This window comes from Malaclemys terrapin, chromosome 13 (genome assembly GCF_027887155.1).
Source record: "Malaclemys terrapin pileata isolate rMalTer1 chromosome 13, rMalTer1.hap1, whole genome shotgun sequence".
In the NCBI taxonomy this organism is placed as follows: domain Eukaryota; kingdom Metazoa; phylum Chordata; order Testudines; family Emydidae; genus Malaclemys; species Malaclemys terrapin.
In genome coordinates, this window is record NC_071517.1 from 27,789,378 (window position 1) to 27,808,442 (window position 19,065).

At 49.8% G+C, this 19,065-nt stretch overlaps 1 protein-coding gene across 1 annotated transcript; it reads left to right on the forward strand.

Annotated features, from left to right (window-relative positions):
• Nucleotides 1-1,212: 1,212 nt before the first annotated feature.
• Nucleotides 1,213-12,364, forward strand: LOC128848277 (zinc finger protein OZF-like). The gene is made up of 4 exons (XM_054048178.1): nt 1,213-1,376; nt 7,927-8,053; nt 8,669-8,785; nt 9,133-12,364. The coding sequence occupies exons 2-4, from the start codon at nt 7,927-7,929 to the stop codon at nt 10,455-10,457; spliced, it is 1,569 nt and encodes a 522-aa protein (XP_053904153.1). The 5' UTR covers nt 1,213-1,376; the 3' UTR covers nt 10,458-12,364.
• The last annotated feature ends 6,701 nt before the right edge of the window (nt 12,365-19,065 follow it).

The window sequence follows — 19,065 nt, forward strand, 5'->3', positions numbered from 1 at the left end:
CCAGGAGTATTTGGCAGGTTTGTGTTATTAACCTGCATTGACACGGGGTGCAAGGTCTGTTTCCTTTGGGTCTTGGGAAATGTCAGCCTTTGTCTGTTACTCCATGATCATGGATACTTTGTGTGTACATGTGCATGCATCTCCATAGGCAGCGACTCCATGGGTTCTCCAGCCCTGCAGCACCTATGGAAAAAAAAAAATAGTGTCGGCAGCCAGGTTTCCTTCATCCCCCGAGCGCCTCCTGTTCGCCAGTGCCCTACCGATCAACTCCTCCCGCTGGAGGCCAGCCTGTGACCCGGGGCTGGTGCTGGGGCTGGCTGGCCACCTAGTGCTGGGATCAGTGGGCAGTCCAGTGCTGGGGCCTGCGGGTGACCTGATGCTGCGGATGGCGGGCAGGCTCTGAGGCTGGTCGGTGGCCCAGGGCTGTTCAGCTGGGGCTCCTCCAGCCATGGGGGGAGGGCTTGGGGCTCCAGCATCCGGCGGAGGCTAGTGAGGGCATTGGGGGTGGGGAAGGCATTGGGAGGGCTCGAGGCTCTGGCAGGTATAGGGGGGCTCAAACAGAATGGGTAGGGCTGCATGGCTAGCCTCCACAAAGGGGAGGCTCACACACCACCCATTGGAAGGTCTAAACTGAGGTGGGGTTGGGTAGGGACAGAACTGATGAAGGACTGGTGGACAGGCTTAATTGGTGGGCAGATATGGGGCTGAGAGCTTCTGTAGCAGGGGCAAAAATCACCCGACCCAGTACGCAGGAGAGTGAACGACACCAGTGATGGGCAGGGGAAGGTCAAAAAACAGGACTAACTTACTTTTATTAAAATGTCATGATTTTGGGGCCAATCTCATGATTTTGTGAGATCAGACTCATGATATTTGCTCTTCTGAAGTTGGCAATACTGCATTGATGGGCAAAGGTAGAGGTAGCAAATTGTGACAGGCATACCTTGCATGGCACATCTCACAGAATAGCCAGTAACATTATTCACCCACACAACTGTACAACTTTGCAAAGCTGCCAAACCAGAGCATGCAAATTCAGACACTATAACATAGACAGAACATGCTGTGTGTGTGACGATACAATAAATAATAACAATAATAACGGACAGTCACACATATGTCAGATCAGTGCATCCGGTCTCGCTAGGACCCAGGAGGCGCCGGGCGGAGCGATTCCCGGGGTCACTCAGCCTGGCAGCAGGAAGTGCTGCAGTGATTCTGTTGCAAGGCCCCCAGAGCCCTGGCTGCAGGCCGGGGAGGAACATTCCCGCTACTCTCCGAGAGACTCTCCCAGTGTAGAGACCCCAGCCTGTCCCGTCCCCCCCTTACTGGGACCCAGAGCCCTGCTCCCAGGCAGATCCCCACGTGGAGAGAAGGTGAGACCTGCCCCCCTCCCCAGGGAGAGACGCTCCCGGTGCAGCCTGTCTGCAGGGGCAGGGGGATACCCCAGGCTGCTCCCAGCTGGGCTGACTGCGATTCCCTGCATTGGGCTGAGGAAAGCTGCCCCCAGCTCCCATGGTTTGCAGTGAATGTGAGGGATTAGGGGTTGGATAGCAACATGTGGAGAGTCAGGGGGGGTGGAAGCCGGCAGGGGGCTGAAGAGGGGCAGGGGGCATTGAGGGGTGAATGGGGACAGGGCCGACTCTAGGTTTTTTTGCCACCCCAAGCAAAAAAATTTTTGGCTGCCCCCTGTCCCAGCCCTGGGCTCCTCGCTATGTTGCCCCAGCCCTGGGCTCCCTCATTTCCCCCCACACACACCTCCTGCCGCCCCAGCCCTGGGTTCTCTCCCCCCTCCCCCACCTGCACCCTCCTTCCGCTGCAGCCCTGGGTCACTGGTAACTCGCTCCCACGGCAGGTCATTCAGCATGAATTTTAGATGTGCACAGAACACAGACCGGATTGGTTCCCATATGGTTACAGAACTGCAGTAAAGTGGAACAATTTTCAGCTTGTGTGATTGGAGGATATCTGGATGCATATTATAAGACTGTCCTACATAAATGAGGAAAAGTTGAGGTGCCTTTATTATTCTTTTCTTCCACTCTTTCTTTCTATGGGGAATTTGCCAGTGCAATATCACTGTCTTCCTTTTAAACAAACAAACAAAAAGGCAGTGGCTGTTGAAAATAGCAATTCCAGTCCTAAAACCACTGGGAAGCATTTCTTGCTCAATTTTATCCTACTTTTTCTACAGCAAGTTACAGTGGATCAGTATAATTGATTTGGGAGAAATGAAGTAACAGCTGTCCAAACTGAGCTTGAGCACTCCTGAATTTTGAGGTGTTCAAATCTGGAAGGCAGGTGGGGGGGGAGGAAGGGGGCTGTGGCTCCGCGGGGGAGCACGGCAGCATGTATGCAGCAGTGTATCTGGCGCTGCGCGGAGCCAGACATGCTGGTCTGAGTGGCACAGTAAGGGGGCTGGGGGGTTAGATGGGTCAGGGGTTGGGGGGGGAGTCAGGGGACAGGCAGCAGTTGGATAGGCATGGGAGTTCCGGGGATTTGTCAGGGGACAGGTAGGGGGTGAGGTCCTAGGGGGGAAGTTGGGGACAAGGAGAAGGGAGACTTAGATAGGGGGTGGGGTCCTGGGAGGCAGTTAGGGGCAGGGGTCCCGGGAGGGGGTGATCAGGGGACAGGGTGCAGGGGGGGTTGGATGGGTTGGGGTTTCTGTGGGGGGCAGTCAGAAGGAGTGGATGGTGGCAGGGTGGGGCTACCCTCCGTCCCCGTGGAGTGTCCTGTTTTTTGAATGTTAACATATGGTATCCCTACCTTCCCAGTGCAGCTCTCCATTCCCTGCAGCATGAGGTCTCAGCTACCTCACTCCCTCCCCCTCTTTCCTGTTGGTAGTGGCCAAGGGAATGCTGGGAAATGTAGTTCTTTCCCTGCTCCAGGGCTGGCTCTATAGGCAGGGAGCTAACCAAGGAACTACAGCTCCCAGGGCCCCCTGTTGGTTCTCAGCTCCCATGCTGGATCCCTGCCGGCCCTGCAAATGGGCTGCCCCAAGCACCTGCTTGCTTTGCTGGTGCCTAGAGCCGCCCCTGAATGGGGATGTGCGAGAGGGCAGGAGCGGGGAGAGCTGGGATGTGTGAGGTGACAGGAGTGGGGTGAACAGGGATGTAGGGGGCGGGATGGGGATATGGGGCCACTGAAGGGAGGCTGAGGGAATACCCAGGAATCGGGGAGAATTCTGGGGCTCAGGGGAACAGAGCTGGAATAGAGGGAAACTGAGTGGGGGGGATAAAGGGACCGAAAGGGGAGATGTGGAAAGAGGGGTTGTGTGGAGGCTGGAGGGAGAATATGAGAGCAAGCGGAGACTGGCTGGGGCAGGGAGAGGGATGGTGAGAGATACAATGGCCGCTCCCCCAGCCCGTGGGGTAGGAGAGCGGGATGCCCCACCCCGCAGCCAGTGCGGAATCTTTTTCCCTAGACGAGATCAAACAAGCGGGGGAGGGAATGGGCAGGGGGCTCAGAATTTACAAGGCAAATATCCCCGTCCCCCACATACACCTCCTCCCAATTTAGTCTTTGTTTTTTTAAGACAGTCTCATTATTTTGGGGGCATGACTACTGCATGTTAAATGTTTGGGGCTGACAGGACTGAACAGAGTCCTGCTCTGATATCTGTGCAGGATTCTGTGTGAAACCAGAGTCACTGTTAGGAACAGCATTTGTTTTGGTTTGATTCAGGTTCAGTTAAATTCAGTTTCATTTCTGGTTCAAGCCACCCAAGTCAGTTACTGGTTTAAATCCTATTTCAATCTTAGTGGAGGTAAATCCAAGAAAGAGAACTGGAACTTAAAATGCAAATAGTTTTGATTTTTGATTATTTTGTAACTTTAACTTTACATGAGTTTTCCTAGTGTTTTTCTGATGTCAAATATACACAATTATTTTTTCCTAAACCGTCTGAACAACCTAAAATAACATATTTAGACATTTGCTTTGTCATATTGGACCTCTGCAGTGAAAGGATACAATTGAGGCCTGGAAATTTTCTTTTGACACTCATTTGTTTTGCTGGAACTGTCAGTACAATTTTCACTAGTTTATTTAGCTTGAGCATGGCATTTTTCAGATGTTCCCAGTAGTTTGGTATGTTTTCTTTCTTGCCGAGATACGGCTCATCTGCAAATGAATCAGAAATTGGTCCAATCCATTTTTGGGGTTTCCTTCATCCAGATATTACTTCCTTTTTAGAGATTTCACAAGCATTCAGAAGAAGTTCCAATTCATCTTTCAATTTCAGATGCATCTGACATTGACTCTATGACATCATTATTTCTGACTCAAGCATATCCATCTTCATCCACGTGTTGGTGTAATGAAATTTTGCCTTGACTTTGTCCTCTGCTGACATTGGGGGTTGATATTTAGGATCAAGATATATGTGTGACATTCTATACCTTGGGGGAACAGCCTGTGACCCCCATATTCCTCATCTGTATATAATTGTGATATTACATATAAAACATGTCATGTGAGGTATCGGGGGAAAGTTATGATTGACTGAAAGTCACTGTTCTATCTAAATATGTATATCTTTAGTGCGTATGAACTTATGAGCTTGTGTTGTATGGTTGTCACTAAAATATGCAGTGGGTTCGGGAGGTGTCCAGATACTGGCTCTACAGAGACAATGATAAGGGAGGTAACCAACACCTGGGTGGGTGCTGTCGAATAGAAATCACCAGCCATTGTCCAGCAAGGGAGTTGCAGTTCAATGACTCACCTGCATGAGGCCACACCAGGGGAATTGCTCAACCTTGCTTAGGGACTCAGCAATAACCACGAAACATGCCTGGACTTGTATTCTCCAAGCACATGGACTAAGGGTATAAAAACCAAACAGAGGGGCCCATGCTTGGCCTTTCTCCTTCACCCACCTATGCTACAAGCAACAAGGAAACTCGGAAGACTCCAACAGTGGGTACTGGCCCAGATTTCAAGGGTGAAATCTGTAGGACTGCAATATCCAGTGGGGGGGGTGAGAAAAACTGCTTAGTCTAGTTGTTGCCCAGTCTAATAGGGTTGAGAGTTTAGACTGTGTGCTAATATTTTATTTCTTTTGGTAACTAACTGACTTTTTGCCTATCACTTAAAATCCATCTTTTATAGTCAATACATTTGTTTTACTGTTTATCTTTACCAGTGAATTTGTCTGAAGTGTGTGGGAAATCTGCTCAGATTTTGCATAGGCTGGTGTATATCCACATTCCACTGATGAGGTGGTGAACCAGTTAATAAATCTGCATTGCTCATCATGAGCAGTGCAAGACGGTATATGCCTGAGGTACAGTGCTGGGGGGATTTGGCTCTGATGCCTTTCTCTGTGTGATTCATGAGTGGCTCTGCAATCTAGCTCGCTGTTGTATCTCCACATGTGGTTGTGCTGAGTGATAACAGCACCTGGAGGAGTTTGCTGCTGGTCACTAGCATGGCATTGTGAGAGACAGCGCAGGCTTGAGAGAGTTCAGGGGGCACAGCGGTCCCACAGTCCCAGGCTGCACCCCGGGGATCCTGTCACAATATGTATGAGATAAACATATCTATCTGGGGTAGGGGTGGGGGGTTGGAGGTGGATATCCAACAGTCAGAGGGGGCTGGGAGCCGGCCCTGCAGGTTGCTTCAGTGGGGAAGGGAGTTTGGAGCATGAACTCTGCCTCAAGTGGGGCAACAGGAGGGAGGAGCTGCCCCAGGGGTTGGGAGGGTGGGAGGAGGCCTATCCAAGGGGAGAAGGTTGGGGACCCATTATCTTTGCCCTTGGACTTGAAGAGTTATGAACTTCAGGGTCCAGGGAGCCTCCCACCTCTTCTCTCCCCCGGGGGACATCTCAGAGGTGGCTCATCTACCTCTGACCCCGCTTCTGCCTCCCATGGTGTGCAGGCAGCTGCCAAGTTTTCCCTCTCCCTCCCTGCTCCTGTGGGCTATCCCCCTTCTATTCTCACTCTCTTCTCATTATCCTGGGGCAGGCTGTTCTGGGACAAGCACCAGCCCGCTGCCTAGTGTGATGTCTTCTCTTAAATGAGAATAAGATCTCTGTAGTTTGTTTATTTATTTATTTTTTTAATCATGAGCTTAAAAATGCTGAATCTTTATTTTAACTGGTAACAATACCCTTCCCCCCTTTTTTTGTTCAGTTCCATTGAGGTTCAGTCAGTAAAACAAATTTATGGTTGAGATTTGGTTCCAGTTCAGGTATGACATACCAGTTTGATGATTCCAATGTGAGTCCAGATGGGCAAATGGGAACATCATGAGCCTGACTGTGCCTGGGGGCTACAGGAGCAGCACAGGGGGGCTCGGTCATTAGCTCCCCCCACCAGAGGGAGCTGGTAATTGCTAAGGCCAAGGAGGTTGGTATAAGTCTCTGTGCTCAACATACTAGAGCCCTAGAGCTAGCTGGGCTTTGTTGGACAGATGCTGCTGCCCAGAAGGGTCTATGTTGGGACAGATCTTCATTAAAGTCCTCTCTGTGCCCAGCCGAGGTGGGGCTTCCTCCTGTGGCTGGAACCAGCCCCTGGGGCAGCCCAGGGCTTTGCTGGCATCAGCTCCTGAGCCAGAGTGTGTAGGTGATAAGACTCCTGGGGGTAAGTGCTTGGGGCAAGCAGGAATGTGACCCTGCACAAACGGCCCCTCCACACCCCATCTCTGCTCCCGGGTGTCTGCGAGTCCCAGAGCTGCTGCCCCCGACACACCCAGGCTCACACTCCTGTTAGCAGTGGCAGTAGCTGTTGGAGAGGAAACACCCACAGGAATGGCAGGACAGTAACCAGCTCTTCCATGCAGAAGGGGGAGTGGAAAGACTGAAGGGGGCAGCAGGAGCAATAAGTTGGGAGGGAGGTTTCCAGTTTCCAACCCTTCCCACCTCCATTCCCCTGCAGTTTCCCAGGGGCAGACTGACTTTTTTGGGGAGAAGGTGAGGAGCAGAGAGAGGAAAATTAAAGTTCCTGCCTCTGCCTGGTCCCTGCGCTGCTAGGGGAATGTGCTGCCCTGGGGACAGTGTCGGGGGGATCCCCCAAAGCTGCTCCTTTGATTCTGCTCTTTTCTAGTGTTTGGCTCAGAGACTCTGTTCCTGGGAGGGTTTAAAAGTGTCTTGTGGGTTTAGTCCCACTGGGAGGGGTCAGGTCTGTGTTGTAATAACATAACTGATCAGGCTTTTCCCAGCATGGCAGAGTCTAGAGTGTCTGTTTGCAGGGAAAGAGCCTGGGGGGAATTGGGGTGTGAAACAGACTAACGCTAATTCACAGACCTCCCCAATTGCCCTTCTCACCCTGACAGGCTGCAGAATATTCACCAAGTTTTGTTCCAGATCATCCCATTATCCTAGGGGACAGGGAAGGGAAATGGCTGTGGTGGATCCAGCTCAGATAGGGGATTTTTGGGGACAGCTGCTGGGGAGGGTTGTTGTGGAGGGGGAGGGGCAGGAAAGGGTGAGTCAGGGAGCTGATGGTGTGATAAACCTGCTGGGACATGCTCAGCGTAGGGCTTGATTTATGAATAGGCCCATGGGCAGGGGTGTGTGTGTGTGAACATTCCCCCATTTCTGAAAAAGGAAACAAACCCCTGGACGGGGCTGGGAAAAGAGACCTGAGTGCTGGAGCCTGAATGCACTAGGCACAGACTGGGTGAAATACAAAGGGAAGATGCTGGGGTTCCTGTTCCCGGTACTGATCTCTGCTTCGCACATCAGCCTGTGCCTAGCAGGTGGGTGGTAAATGAGAAGACCCTGCCCTCCTCCTGCTGGGAGGGACAAGGGACTCTCCCCTTCTCTGTGTTCCATGAAGCCTCCTGGCTACTCTGAGCAGGATGGGGATGGGATTCTGCTCCTCTGGCCTCCCAGAGCTGTCCTATTTTTGTGCTTCTTCCCCCATGAATAGTGGGGTTGTGGCTGGGGCAGCAGGGACTGAGGGGGGGCACCTGTTGTTTCAGATGCCGGTGACCTTTGAAGAGGTGGCTGTGTATTTCACCGCAGGGCAGGGGGCTCTGCTGGACCCCGGTCAGAGAGCCCTCTACAGGGACGTCATGCAGGAGAATTATGAAACTGTGATCTTGCTGGGTAAGGATTTGTATCTCCTCAGACTGTCAGCTATTTGAAGCCACAGGACCTGTATTTCTGAATCTGGTCAGGTTCTTCCCTGGTCAGTTAGATTAGAGGGGAATGGGTCACATAGTCCACAGCTCCAGTATGTGAGAGCCGTTCACGTCCAAACTGCTTCCAATGAGATAGGGGAGTCATGAACCTAATGGACATGACAATTCATCTCCAGCTCTCATGGAGGCAGAAGCAGTGTATCATCCTCTCTGCATTAATTCTCACTCACACTCAGAATCTCTGTGCACCTCCCTTTCTGGGACTAGCTCTCACTGTGGGGAGGGATCTGGGCTCTGGAGGTTTAGACACAGGCAGGGGTTTAACACCAGAACTGTGTGTGCCTCAGGAAGTCTCCCAGAGCACACACATCCTGAAAACTTCTGGTGATGGTGTGACAACTCCCCCCTCCCCAGACATCTGCCTCTCCCAAAGGGACTCAGTGACCACATGCCCATCTGTTCACATCCCACAACCCCCCAGCAAATCATGGGGTCAGTTTAAACTCAAGATGTGTCCATTGCAACAAATACTGCCCCAATCCTCATTGCACTCTGATCATGTCTGATTTCACTCCCTCAGCAGGACTCCCCATTCCCAAACCTACCCTGATTGCCCAGCTCGAAAGAGGGGAAGAGCCATGGGTCCCGGATCTCCAGGACTCCAAGGAAAGTAAGAACCCAAGAGGCACCCGCACAGGTGAGAAGTCAGTGACACTGACACAGAAACTATATGGCAAATGAAGGAAAAAGCAGAAAATCCCCAAAATGTGGTGTGAGCGCCCTCAGTTCTGTCTCATCTCACCCTGGTCTCCTGTGGTCAGCAGGTGTCATGACCTCATGGCTTCCCACCCACCCCTGTTAGCTGCCAGGAGTTTTCTCCCTGACTTCACTCCCCTGTCAGTGTTTGGATGGGATGTGGAGACAGAATCCAGTTTCTCAGTCTTCCAACAGTTACTGTGTTGTGTTTTTCCTTCTTTGCTTTTCACTTTGTCCTTTCTGCTAACCCAGGCAATGAATCCTGTCTTGATTCTTTCTCTCCCACAGCAGATGATGGGAGAATGCGTGAAAACCAGGAGGGGAATCCACAGCAGGAAGGTCCTGAGCAAGTGGAACTGCAGGGGAACTTTTTGAGAAGAGTTGAAGAGAACTTTTCCCAGTGCTTGGAACAGAGAAAAGCCTGGAGTAATTGGCACAGGTCAGAGAGGAAGCTGGGAAACCACCCAAGAAAGCAAGTGCATGAATCCTTTGAATCTGGGGGAGGAGACAAGGATTCCAAAGAAACCACAACCCAGCAGACAAATCCCAAAGAAAAGGAACCCTATAAATGCTTGGAATGTGGAAAAAGCTTCAGTTGGAGCTCAAATCTTACTGCCCATCGAAGACTGCACACGGGAGAGAAACCGTATAAATGCCTTGAGTGTGGGAAAAGCTTCAGTCAGTGCTCAGGCCTTACTAGCCATAGGAGAATCCACACAGGAGAGAGACCCTATAAATGCCTTGATTGTGGGAAATGTTTCAGTGTATCATCAGCCCTTATTGTACATCAGAGAACCCACACAGGAGAGAAACCCTATAACTGCTTGGACTGTGGGAAAAGCTTCTGTCTGCACTCAAGACTTATAAACCATAGGAGAGTCCACACAGGAGAGAGACCCTATAAATGCCTGGATTGTGGGAAAAGTTTCAGTCAGCGCTCACATCTTAATAGCCATGGGAAAATCCACATGGGAGAGGGACCGTATAAATGCTTAGACTGTGGTAAACGTTTCAGCGGACCATCAGGCCTTATTGCACATCAGAGGACCCACACAGGAGAGAGACCCTATAAATGCTTGTACTGTGGGAAAAGCTTCAGTCAACGCTCAAGCCTTATTACCCATGGGAGAATCCACACTGGAGAGGGACCATATAAATGCCTTGAGTGTGGGAAAAGTTTCATTAGACCATCAGCCCTTATTGTACATCAGAGAACCCACACAGGAGAGAAACCCTACACATGCTTGTACTGTGGGAAAAGTTTTAGTCAGCGCTCACATCTTACTAGCCATGGGAGAATCCACACGGGAGAGGGACCACATAAATGCCTTGAGTGTGGGAAAAGTTTCAGTGCACCGTCAGCCCTTATTACACATCAGAGAACCCACACGGGAGAGAGATCATATAAGTGCCTTGAGTGTGGGAAAAGTTGCAATGCACCATCAGCCCTTATTGTACATCAGAGAACCCACACGGGAGAAAAACCTTATAAATGCTTGGACTGTGATAAAAGCTTCAGTCACAGCTCAAATCTTACTGCCCATTGGAGACAGCATATGGGAGAGAAACCCTGTACATGCTTGGACTGTGGGGAAAAAATTCAGTGGACATGAGCCCTTATTGTATATCAGAGAACCCACATGGGAGAGAAAACGTATAAATGCCTCCACTGTGAGGAAAGTTTCAGTCAGGGCTCACACCTTATTAGACATCAGACAATCCACACAGGAGACAAACCTCATAAATGCTTGGATAATTGGAAAAGTTTCAGTCCCAGCTCATACCTTCATAAAAAATTGGAGAATTCCCATGGGACAGAATCTATAAATACCTCAACTGTGGGAAAAGTTTTATTCGAAGATCAAACCTTGCTTCACATCAGATAATGCACACATGAGAGAGAACCCATAAATTTTTGGATTGTGGGAAAAGCTTCAATAACTGCAGGAAAAGATGCCGTCTGAGCTTTCACATTATTTCTCATCACATAATTCACAGAAGAAAGAGCTTGAATGTGGAGGAAGCTTTATTTGGTGCTCACATGGCATCAAGTATCAGCAAATCCACACAGAGAAGATGTGTTTAGCATGGAAAATGCTTCAGTTGGAGCTAACACCACATTGGACATCAGAGACTCCTCCACACAGGAGAGAAATTTCCTAAGTGCCCGGATTAGGGCTCGCCATAGTAAAAACTCCATTTCCTTATTCCCACACACAGATATCTAGCTGCCCAGCTCAGGGGGCAGGTTCCAGCAGCTGCTGACCCTTAGCTAACCGTAGGCAGAGGAGGAGAAGTCCCAATCAGCCCTGTGACAGGTTGTGCGCTGCCCCCCTCCTCCCCTTATCTGGGGATGCCACATGACGTACTGGGGTTCCACTGAACCTGCCCGTTCCACCAGCCAGGGCCCCCTCACCCTGTCCTGCTAAGCCAGGCTCTCCAACCTACTCTGGCAAACACACAGGTAGGGCCACATCCTGCTGCAGAAAGACACAGACACTGAGATTAGGCCTGCACAGGAAGACCCAGCTCAGGAAGTACCCAGCACTCCTGTGCACACTATTGTAGGAGTACAAACCCAAGGAGTGAATTGTCTTGTGCTGCACAGCGAACTGTGCAATGTAAGCTCGTTGGTTGCCCCCCTTGATGTGGAGGAAGATATGCACAGATTCTTGCCCATGCAAGTTATGGATTCCACAAACTGGCTTTAAGGTAAACAAAATGAGTTTATTAACTGTAAAAATAGATTTTAAGTGATAATCAGGGATAGCAAACAGATCAAAGCAGATTACTTAGCAAATAAAACAAACACGCAAACTAAGCTTAATACACTACAGAAATTGGCTACAGATAGTAATTTCCTCACCCTAATGTTGCTTCAAGCATCTTATTTGCAGGCCAGACCCCGTTCCAGCCTGGGCCCAATCCTTTCACTTGAGCCTAGTTTCAGGTGTTCACAGCAGTTATCTCGGGCAGGGATCTCCTCCTGAGAAGCAGGGACGGGCTGACTTTGATTACTTCACTCCCCAGCCATAAATAGGACATGTATGGGACAAACCCAGCCCAGTCTCACAGGAACAAAGGACGCTGGCCTAGGCAGCAACAAAGGATCTGTTGGACTCTCGAGTGATTCACCCTCGTTCCCTTGGTCAGTCAGGGACTACAATGAGGTAATGCTCACCTGACCCTGAAGGGGTAGGGTGGGACAAAACCAAGAGGGAAGAAAGAATATCATAAAAGGGAGAGACGTTTGCCATGCTCTTCCTCGCTTTTCCACCTCCATCTACAGACATCACCACCAAGCGACTGAAGCGCTGATCGAAGGGGAGAGCTTGGCTGAAGGGCAACCAGCCAGCCTGTGGTGAGAGACATCTAAGTTTGTAAGGGCACTGAAAGTATTAAGATATTCTTAGAATGCATTTTGCTTTTATTTCATTTGACCAAATCTGACTTGTTATGCTTTGATTTATAATCACTTAAAATTTATCTTTGTAGTTAATAAATCTGTTTTGTTTATTCTACCTGAAGCAGTGCGTTTGGTTTGAAGCATGTCAGAGACTCCCCTTGGGATAACAAGCCTGGTACATATCAATTTCTTTGTTAAATTGACGAACTCATGTAAGCTTGCAGCGTCCAGCAGGCATAACTGGACACTGCAAGATGGAGGTTCCTAGGGTTGTGTCTGGGACCGGAGATATTGGCTAGTGTCATTCAGTTGCACAATCCAAGGAGCAGCTTACATGCCAGAGGCTGTGCGTGAACAGCCCAGGAGTGGGGGTTCTCACAGCAGAGCAGGGTAAGGCTGGCTCCCAGAGTCGAGGATTGGAATGACTTAGCAGATCACCGGTCCAGATAACACCAGAGGGGAATGTCACAGTGGTGCATTCCAGGGAATCAAATGTGAAGGGATGGGTTTTGGGGAGGAAACTGGGATTCAATGCTTGGGTCTGGTGGATGTAGAAGATGCTGTGTGTGACGAACTGGGACTGTTCTTACTGTGGGCTTTGAATGCTGACAGGGGAGTGTGGCTAGGATAGTCTGCATTGGGGGATGGGAGACTGACCGATGGAGAATACCTGAGCATGTAACATGAGAACCCAGGAAGGGGTTAGAGGCCAGGTGATACCTTTGCCCGGGAAACTGAACAAAGGCTGTGGGAGGGGTCGCTGAAGGCAGTCTCAGGAGCTGGCTGGTGATGTGGCTGGGAGGGAGACAGGGCTCTGACCTCCCAAGGGAGTTGGGGTGCCCTGGGACCCCAAGATGGACCTAACTGAGGGGGGTCCTGTTGTCTGTGCCTGCAAGACCTGTCTTGGACTGTGTTCCTGTCGTCTAAATAAACCTTCTGCTTTACTGGCTGGCTGAGAGTCATGGTGAATCGCAGGAACCTGGGGGTGCAGGGCCCTGAGTCCCCCACACTCTGTGACACCGTGTACTGGTGAAATCAAATGTTAGGGATTGTGGGAGAAGAGAGGAAAGTATGGGGAAAAGAATCATAGAATATCAGGGTTGGAAGGGACCTTAGGAGGTTATCTAGTCCACCCCCCTGCTCAAAGGAGGACCAATCCCCAGACAGATTTGTGCCCCAGATCCCTAAATGTCCCCCTCAAGGATTGAACTCACAGCCCTGGGTTTAGCAGGCCCATGCTCAAACCACTGAGCTATCCCTCCCTCCTGTTATCATTTACCCCCTCGTGCCCTTTTCCCTGCCAATTCTGCAGTCAGAAAGCACCACTGAAAGGGACTGATTTCCGCAGACTCTTTTTTCATGAACATAAGGGCCTCAGATTCCACCTCTACCTCTGCAGCATCAGCCTCCGTGGGCCTGTCTGTGGTGGGAAAAGTGGTTTGGATTAGCTAGCAAATCTCCCCTGCCCCCACTTTTTCTAGTTTAAACTGACCCCAACCATCTTATATATTCTGATCTCTCCCCCTCCCCACCATTAGCAGAGGGATTGTTAGAGCCACTGGGTTCCCCCTTTGGGGAGAGATTGTCTCATTCCCACAGTCTCACATTGCTCCATGTTATGCCAAAAACATTTATTTTTTGGACACTGACTCCCTTAGAGACCAGAATTAAATGGATTCTAAAAGTGCTGGAGCCAGGATAGGAAAATGTAGAGTTTGGGTTCTGTGTTATTTGAGGGTGATGGGGTGAGTTGGACGGATTCCCTCCTCCCCCCGTTTGCTGTCACATTCCACGCTGACACAGCAGCCCCTGTCTGAGCCATGGAGAGTTTATCCTCTCCCCATTCTACCCCTACCTCCCAGCATGGCACTTCCAACAGTGTTCTTTACTCTCCATGCTTAGGAATCACACTTCGATTTCTTTGATCCTGACTCAGACTCCTGAGGGCTGGAGATGAAAGTGTCCCAGACCTGGAGTGGGAATTCAAATGAACCCCGAAGCTCTGACTGACCTTTCTCAGCTAAAATCCCTGTTTTTTATCTACTAGTAAAGTTGCTTCTGGGCTTTGTAGATGTCACTTTTTGAGGGGGGTGGGGCACTGCCTCTTGGGAAGCCCTTACTTAGATAACTTTAAATTTGAACCATGAACACTACCTCAGACCTGCAGGAGGCACAGCAGTTTTCAAGGCAACCACAGCTGCATTTGGATTATATAGCACTTAAAAGATCAGTTGTTAAACATAAGCTCGTCTCAGCCTTCTCTGTAGTGGTGCTGTCACCCAGCAAATCGTAACCTTTCCATAGATACCTTACTTGACATACTTTGTACAAGGTTTGTTGCAATTATATAACAGTGGTATCGAGAATGATATACATGCTCATATATTAATCAGATAATGTCACATACCCAATGAAAAAATGATGCAGGATGGGATGTCCCAGACATTGCTGAATGCATCCTAGGAACTTCCCATTCTTGGTTCTGTATTACTACAGTTTCTAATTCAATATTAGAAGTATCAGTGTATAACAGAAATGGTTTATCAAAATCATGTTTGACTAAAACAGGCTTTTTCTTTGTAAGGTTCATTTTGGAAGTAACGAAACTATGGAAACCCTTCACAAACCCAAGGTAAAACTTGGTTAGACCAATAGTGGATTGGATCTGTTCTTGCAGCATGATTCCTGCATGTGATCTTTCCAAGAGCTAATGAAAATAGCTAATTTATTCATACAAGCCCTGGCAAATGTTTGGAGTCCCATTAACATCAAATCTATGTAGATATTAATGTTCTCAATAGTGTAGGTAATTTGGCATTTAGCCATGAAAGCAATATGGTGGCATGCCTCAGTTTCCCTTTTCATACAGAACATTAGGTGTGTAATGTATTTTCTCCAGCATACAGTTTCAAGATTGGTTACAGACACTAGCTGTGAAATATCAGTATCACAAGGCCTTTTAGCATACAGTGTGTTGTCATGTAATGAAACAGCATAACCATAAAAGCTTTTAGCACACACCGAGTTCTTATGTATCACTCTTCAAGGTATTTTCCAAAAGGTCATGCACATTGTATATTTTTACAGTTTTTGGTATCAGCAACACATTAGTCACAAGAGTTAACATTAGCATTAATATCAACATCCAATCTATCAAGAGTGTTCATTTACAAGCATTTTTGTCATGCCCTGCCTTTGGCTCAATACCGTTGAGGTTTTGGCATTTTAGGGTTAACCTGTGGCTTCCATTTGCACGAAAAAGTTTTTCCCTTCCTCCCTTTCCTGGAGGGTCAAAATCTGAGCTCTCTTGTGTAACAGAATCCACTGGCTGGCTAGGTATGATCTCTCTGCTAATAGCTATGGGCAAGTCTTTCTCCCCCCTGTCAGTCAGGTAATTTGCCTCAACACAGACACTGGCCCGTTTACCAGTTTTCAGATTCTTAACCATTACCACTTTGAAGGCTGGACACTGTTTTAAAGAGATATCATTCATTTTCACTAGCATGTTATACTCAAGGTTCTTTTGTCCTTCCATTACCAACCTCTGTTTCCACATGGAATCAGAAGTTAAGTCACTAAGGGTATGTCTACACTACAAGAGTAGTTCGATTGTACTTAAATCGAATATGTGGAATCGATATTACAAAGTTGAACGTGTGTATCCACACTAAGGACAGTAATTCGACTTTGTGAGTCCACACTAACGGGGCAAGCATCAACATTGGAAGCGGTGCACTGTGGGCAGCTATCCCACAGTTCCCGCAGTCTCCGCTGCCCATTGGAATTCTGGGTCGAGCCCCCAATGCCTGCTGGGGAAAAAAATGTGTCGAGGGTGGTTTTGGGTAACTGTCGTCATCCAACCGTCACTCCTGCCCTCCCTCCCTGAAAGTGCCGGCGGGCAATCAGTTTGCGCACTTTTCTGGTGAGTGACAGCGCGGACGCCACAGCACTGCGAGCATGGGAGCCCGCTGTGACCATCGCTGCAGTTATGGCTGTTGTCAACACCTCGCACCTTATCATCCACCTTTTCCAGAGGCAGATGCTGAGAAATCGGGTGAGGAGGCTACAGCAGCGCGGTGAGGACACGAAGTCTGAGAGTGGCACAGACCTCTCACAAAGCACGGGACCCCGCGCTGTGAACATCATGGTGGCAATGGGTCATGTTGATGCTGTGGAACGGCGATTCTGGGCCCGGGAAACAAGCACGGACTGGTGGGACCACATAGTGCTGCAGGTCTGGGATGAATCGCAGTGGTTGCGAAACTTTCGTATGCGGAAGGGAACTTTCCTGGAACTTTGTGAGTTGCTGTCCCCTGCCCTGAAGCACAAGGATACCCGGATGCGAGCAGCCCTGACTGTCCAGAAGCGAGTGGCCATAGCCCTCTGGAAGCTTGCAACGCCAGACAGCTACCAGTTAGTCGCGAATCACTTTGGCGTCGGGAAATCTACCGTGGGGGTTGCTGTGATGCAAGTAGCCAACGCAATCGTTGAGCTACTGCTGTCAAAGGTAGTGACCCTTGGAAACATCCAGGTCATCATAGATGGCTTCGCCGCGATGCGATTCCCAAACTGCGGTGGGGCTATAGATGGAACTCACATCCCTATCCTGGGACCGGACCACCAGGCCAGCCAGTACATTAACCGAAAGGGCTACTTTTCAATGGTGCTGCAAGCACTGGTGGACCATAGGGGACGTTTTACAAACATCAACGTAGGATGGCCGGGCAAGGTTCATGACACTCGTATTTTCAGGAACTCTGGTCTGTTTAGACGGCTGCAGGAAGGTATTTACTTCCCGGACCAGAAAATAACTGTTGGGGATGTGGAGATGCCTATAGTGATCCTTGGGGACCCAGCCTACCCACTAATGCCCTGGCTCATGAAGCCCTATACAGGCGCCCTGGACACTGAAAAAGAACTCTTCAACTACCGTCTGAGCAAGTGCAGAATGGTGGTGGAGTGCGCTTTTGGACGTCTCAAGGGGAGATGGAGAAGCTTACTGACTCGCTCTGATCTCAGCGAAACCAATATCCCTATTGTTATTGCAGCCTGTTGTGTGCTCCACAATCTGTGTGAGAGCAAGGGGGAGACCTTTATGGCGGGGTGGGAGGTTGAGGTGAATAGCCTGGCTGCTGATTACGCCCAGCCAGACAGCCGTGCGATTAGAAGAGCCCAGCGGGATGCGCTGTGCATCCGGGAGGCTTTGAAAGGTAGGTTCCTCAGTGAGCAGGGTAACCTGTGACTATTAAGTTTGTTTAAAGAGAAGCTGAATCTGCCCCCGTTTCTTTACCCACTTACTGTTGACTATCCTCTCCAGCTACATACCCTGTTCACCCCCCCCCAACATACGTTTAAAAATAAAATAAATGGAACTTTGTTAATGAACACCGTTTTCTTTATTACGGATTTCGTGGTAAAGGGTTGAAACTGGGATGCAGACTGTGGTAGGGAGCAGGCGTAGTGATGGAAAGAATGCTTCTAAACTCGAGGAATGACAGGCTCCTGCTCCTAGAGTGGTCCGCAGTGATGGACTGGTTGTTTCAATGGAGCCTGCCACCCCTCCTTTTCGGGACTCTGTGTGTGGGGGCTATGTGACTTTGTGGCAGGGGAGGATGGTTACAGATCCCCTACTGCGTGGCTCTGTGATCCAGGATAAGGACCGCTGCATAAGATCTCTATCCGCCCTCCCCCGCCACAAAGTCACATACCCCCCACACACAGAACATGAAAACCACCTCCCAGACTGACCAGGGTGCCTAGTGACTGCAATGTGTGTGTGACCTTCTGCTGAACCTGCCCCCGTGTCTGTACCCTGGTAAAGGTGACTGTCCTCTCCAATTACCAACCCCCGTCCCCCCCTTCAAACACAGTCTCCCCTAAAAGAACATGATGGATACAGTAATTAACAGAAACGTATCTTTTATTAGCAACTACACAGTTAGGGGATGAAACTGGGACGGGGGCTTGGGTGAAGTGGGAAGGAAAGGACTTATCAAATTTTTGGGAATGAGAGCCTTCTGGTACTTGAGCAGTCTGCAGGGGTGGAGTGACAGTTTTCACGGCCCCTGCCGCCCCTCCTTCTTGGGACTTTGGGTGAGGGGGGTATGGGACTTTGTGGCGGGGGAGGGCGGTTAGAGAGAGACTGCAGCGGGGCTCTGTCCTCCTGCCTCCGGTCCTGCAGAACATCCACAAGGCGCCAGAGCATATCCGTTTGCTCCCTCATTAGTCCAAGCAGCGTTTGAGTCGCCTGCTGGTCTTCCTGCCGCCACCTCTCCTCCCGTTCGCTGTGTGATCGCTGGTATTGCGACATGTTCTCCCTCCACTGGGTCTGCTGGGCCACATCGGCTCGGGAGCAGCCCATAAGTTCTGAGAACATGTCGTCCCAAGTCCTTTTCTTTCTCCGCCTAATCTGCGCCAACCTCTGCGAGGGGGATGCCAGGGTAGGTCGGGAGACATTCGCAGCTGTGGGATGGGAAAAAGGGAGTGAATTCTTCACAAAGATAATTTTTTGTGAACAATGAACATAGTCTTTCTCTGCGAACAAGACCATGCACAGCACCTATCACATGCGCACTCAGGACAAGGTCGAATTTTCGGCCTTTGCATTCAGTGCCTGGGGTCTTGCAGTGGAGATCAGACGAGCGGGGCAGGACAGCAGAATTCGGGTAGCAGGCTGACATGGTAAGCCGTAGACTTTTGGCTGCTTAAAACTTAAATTATAGCAGTGCCCTCCTTTCACGTTCAAAGCAATGCTCCTATCGTTGGCCAGTTCCTGCTGCCGGCAATCCAGCAAGCATGAACTCTGCCCCTGTCCC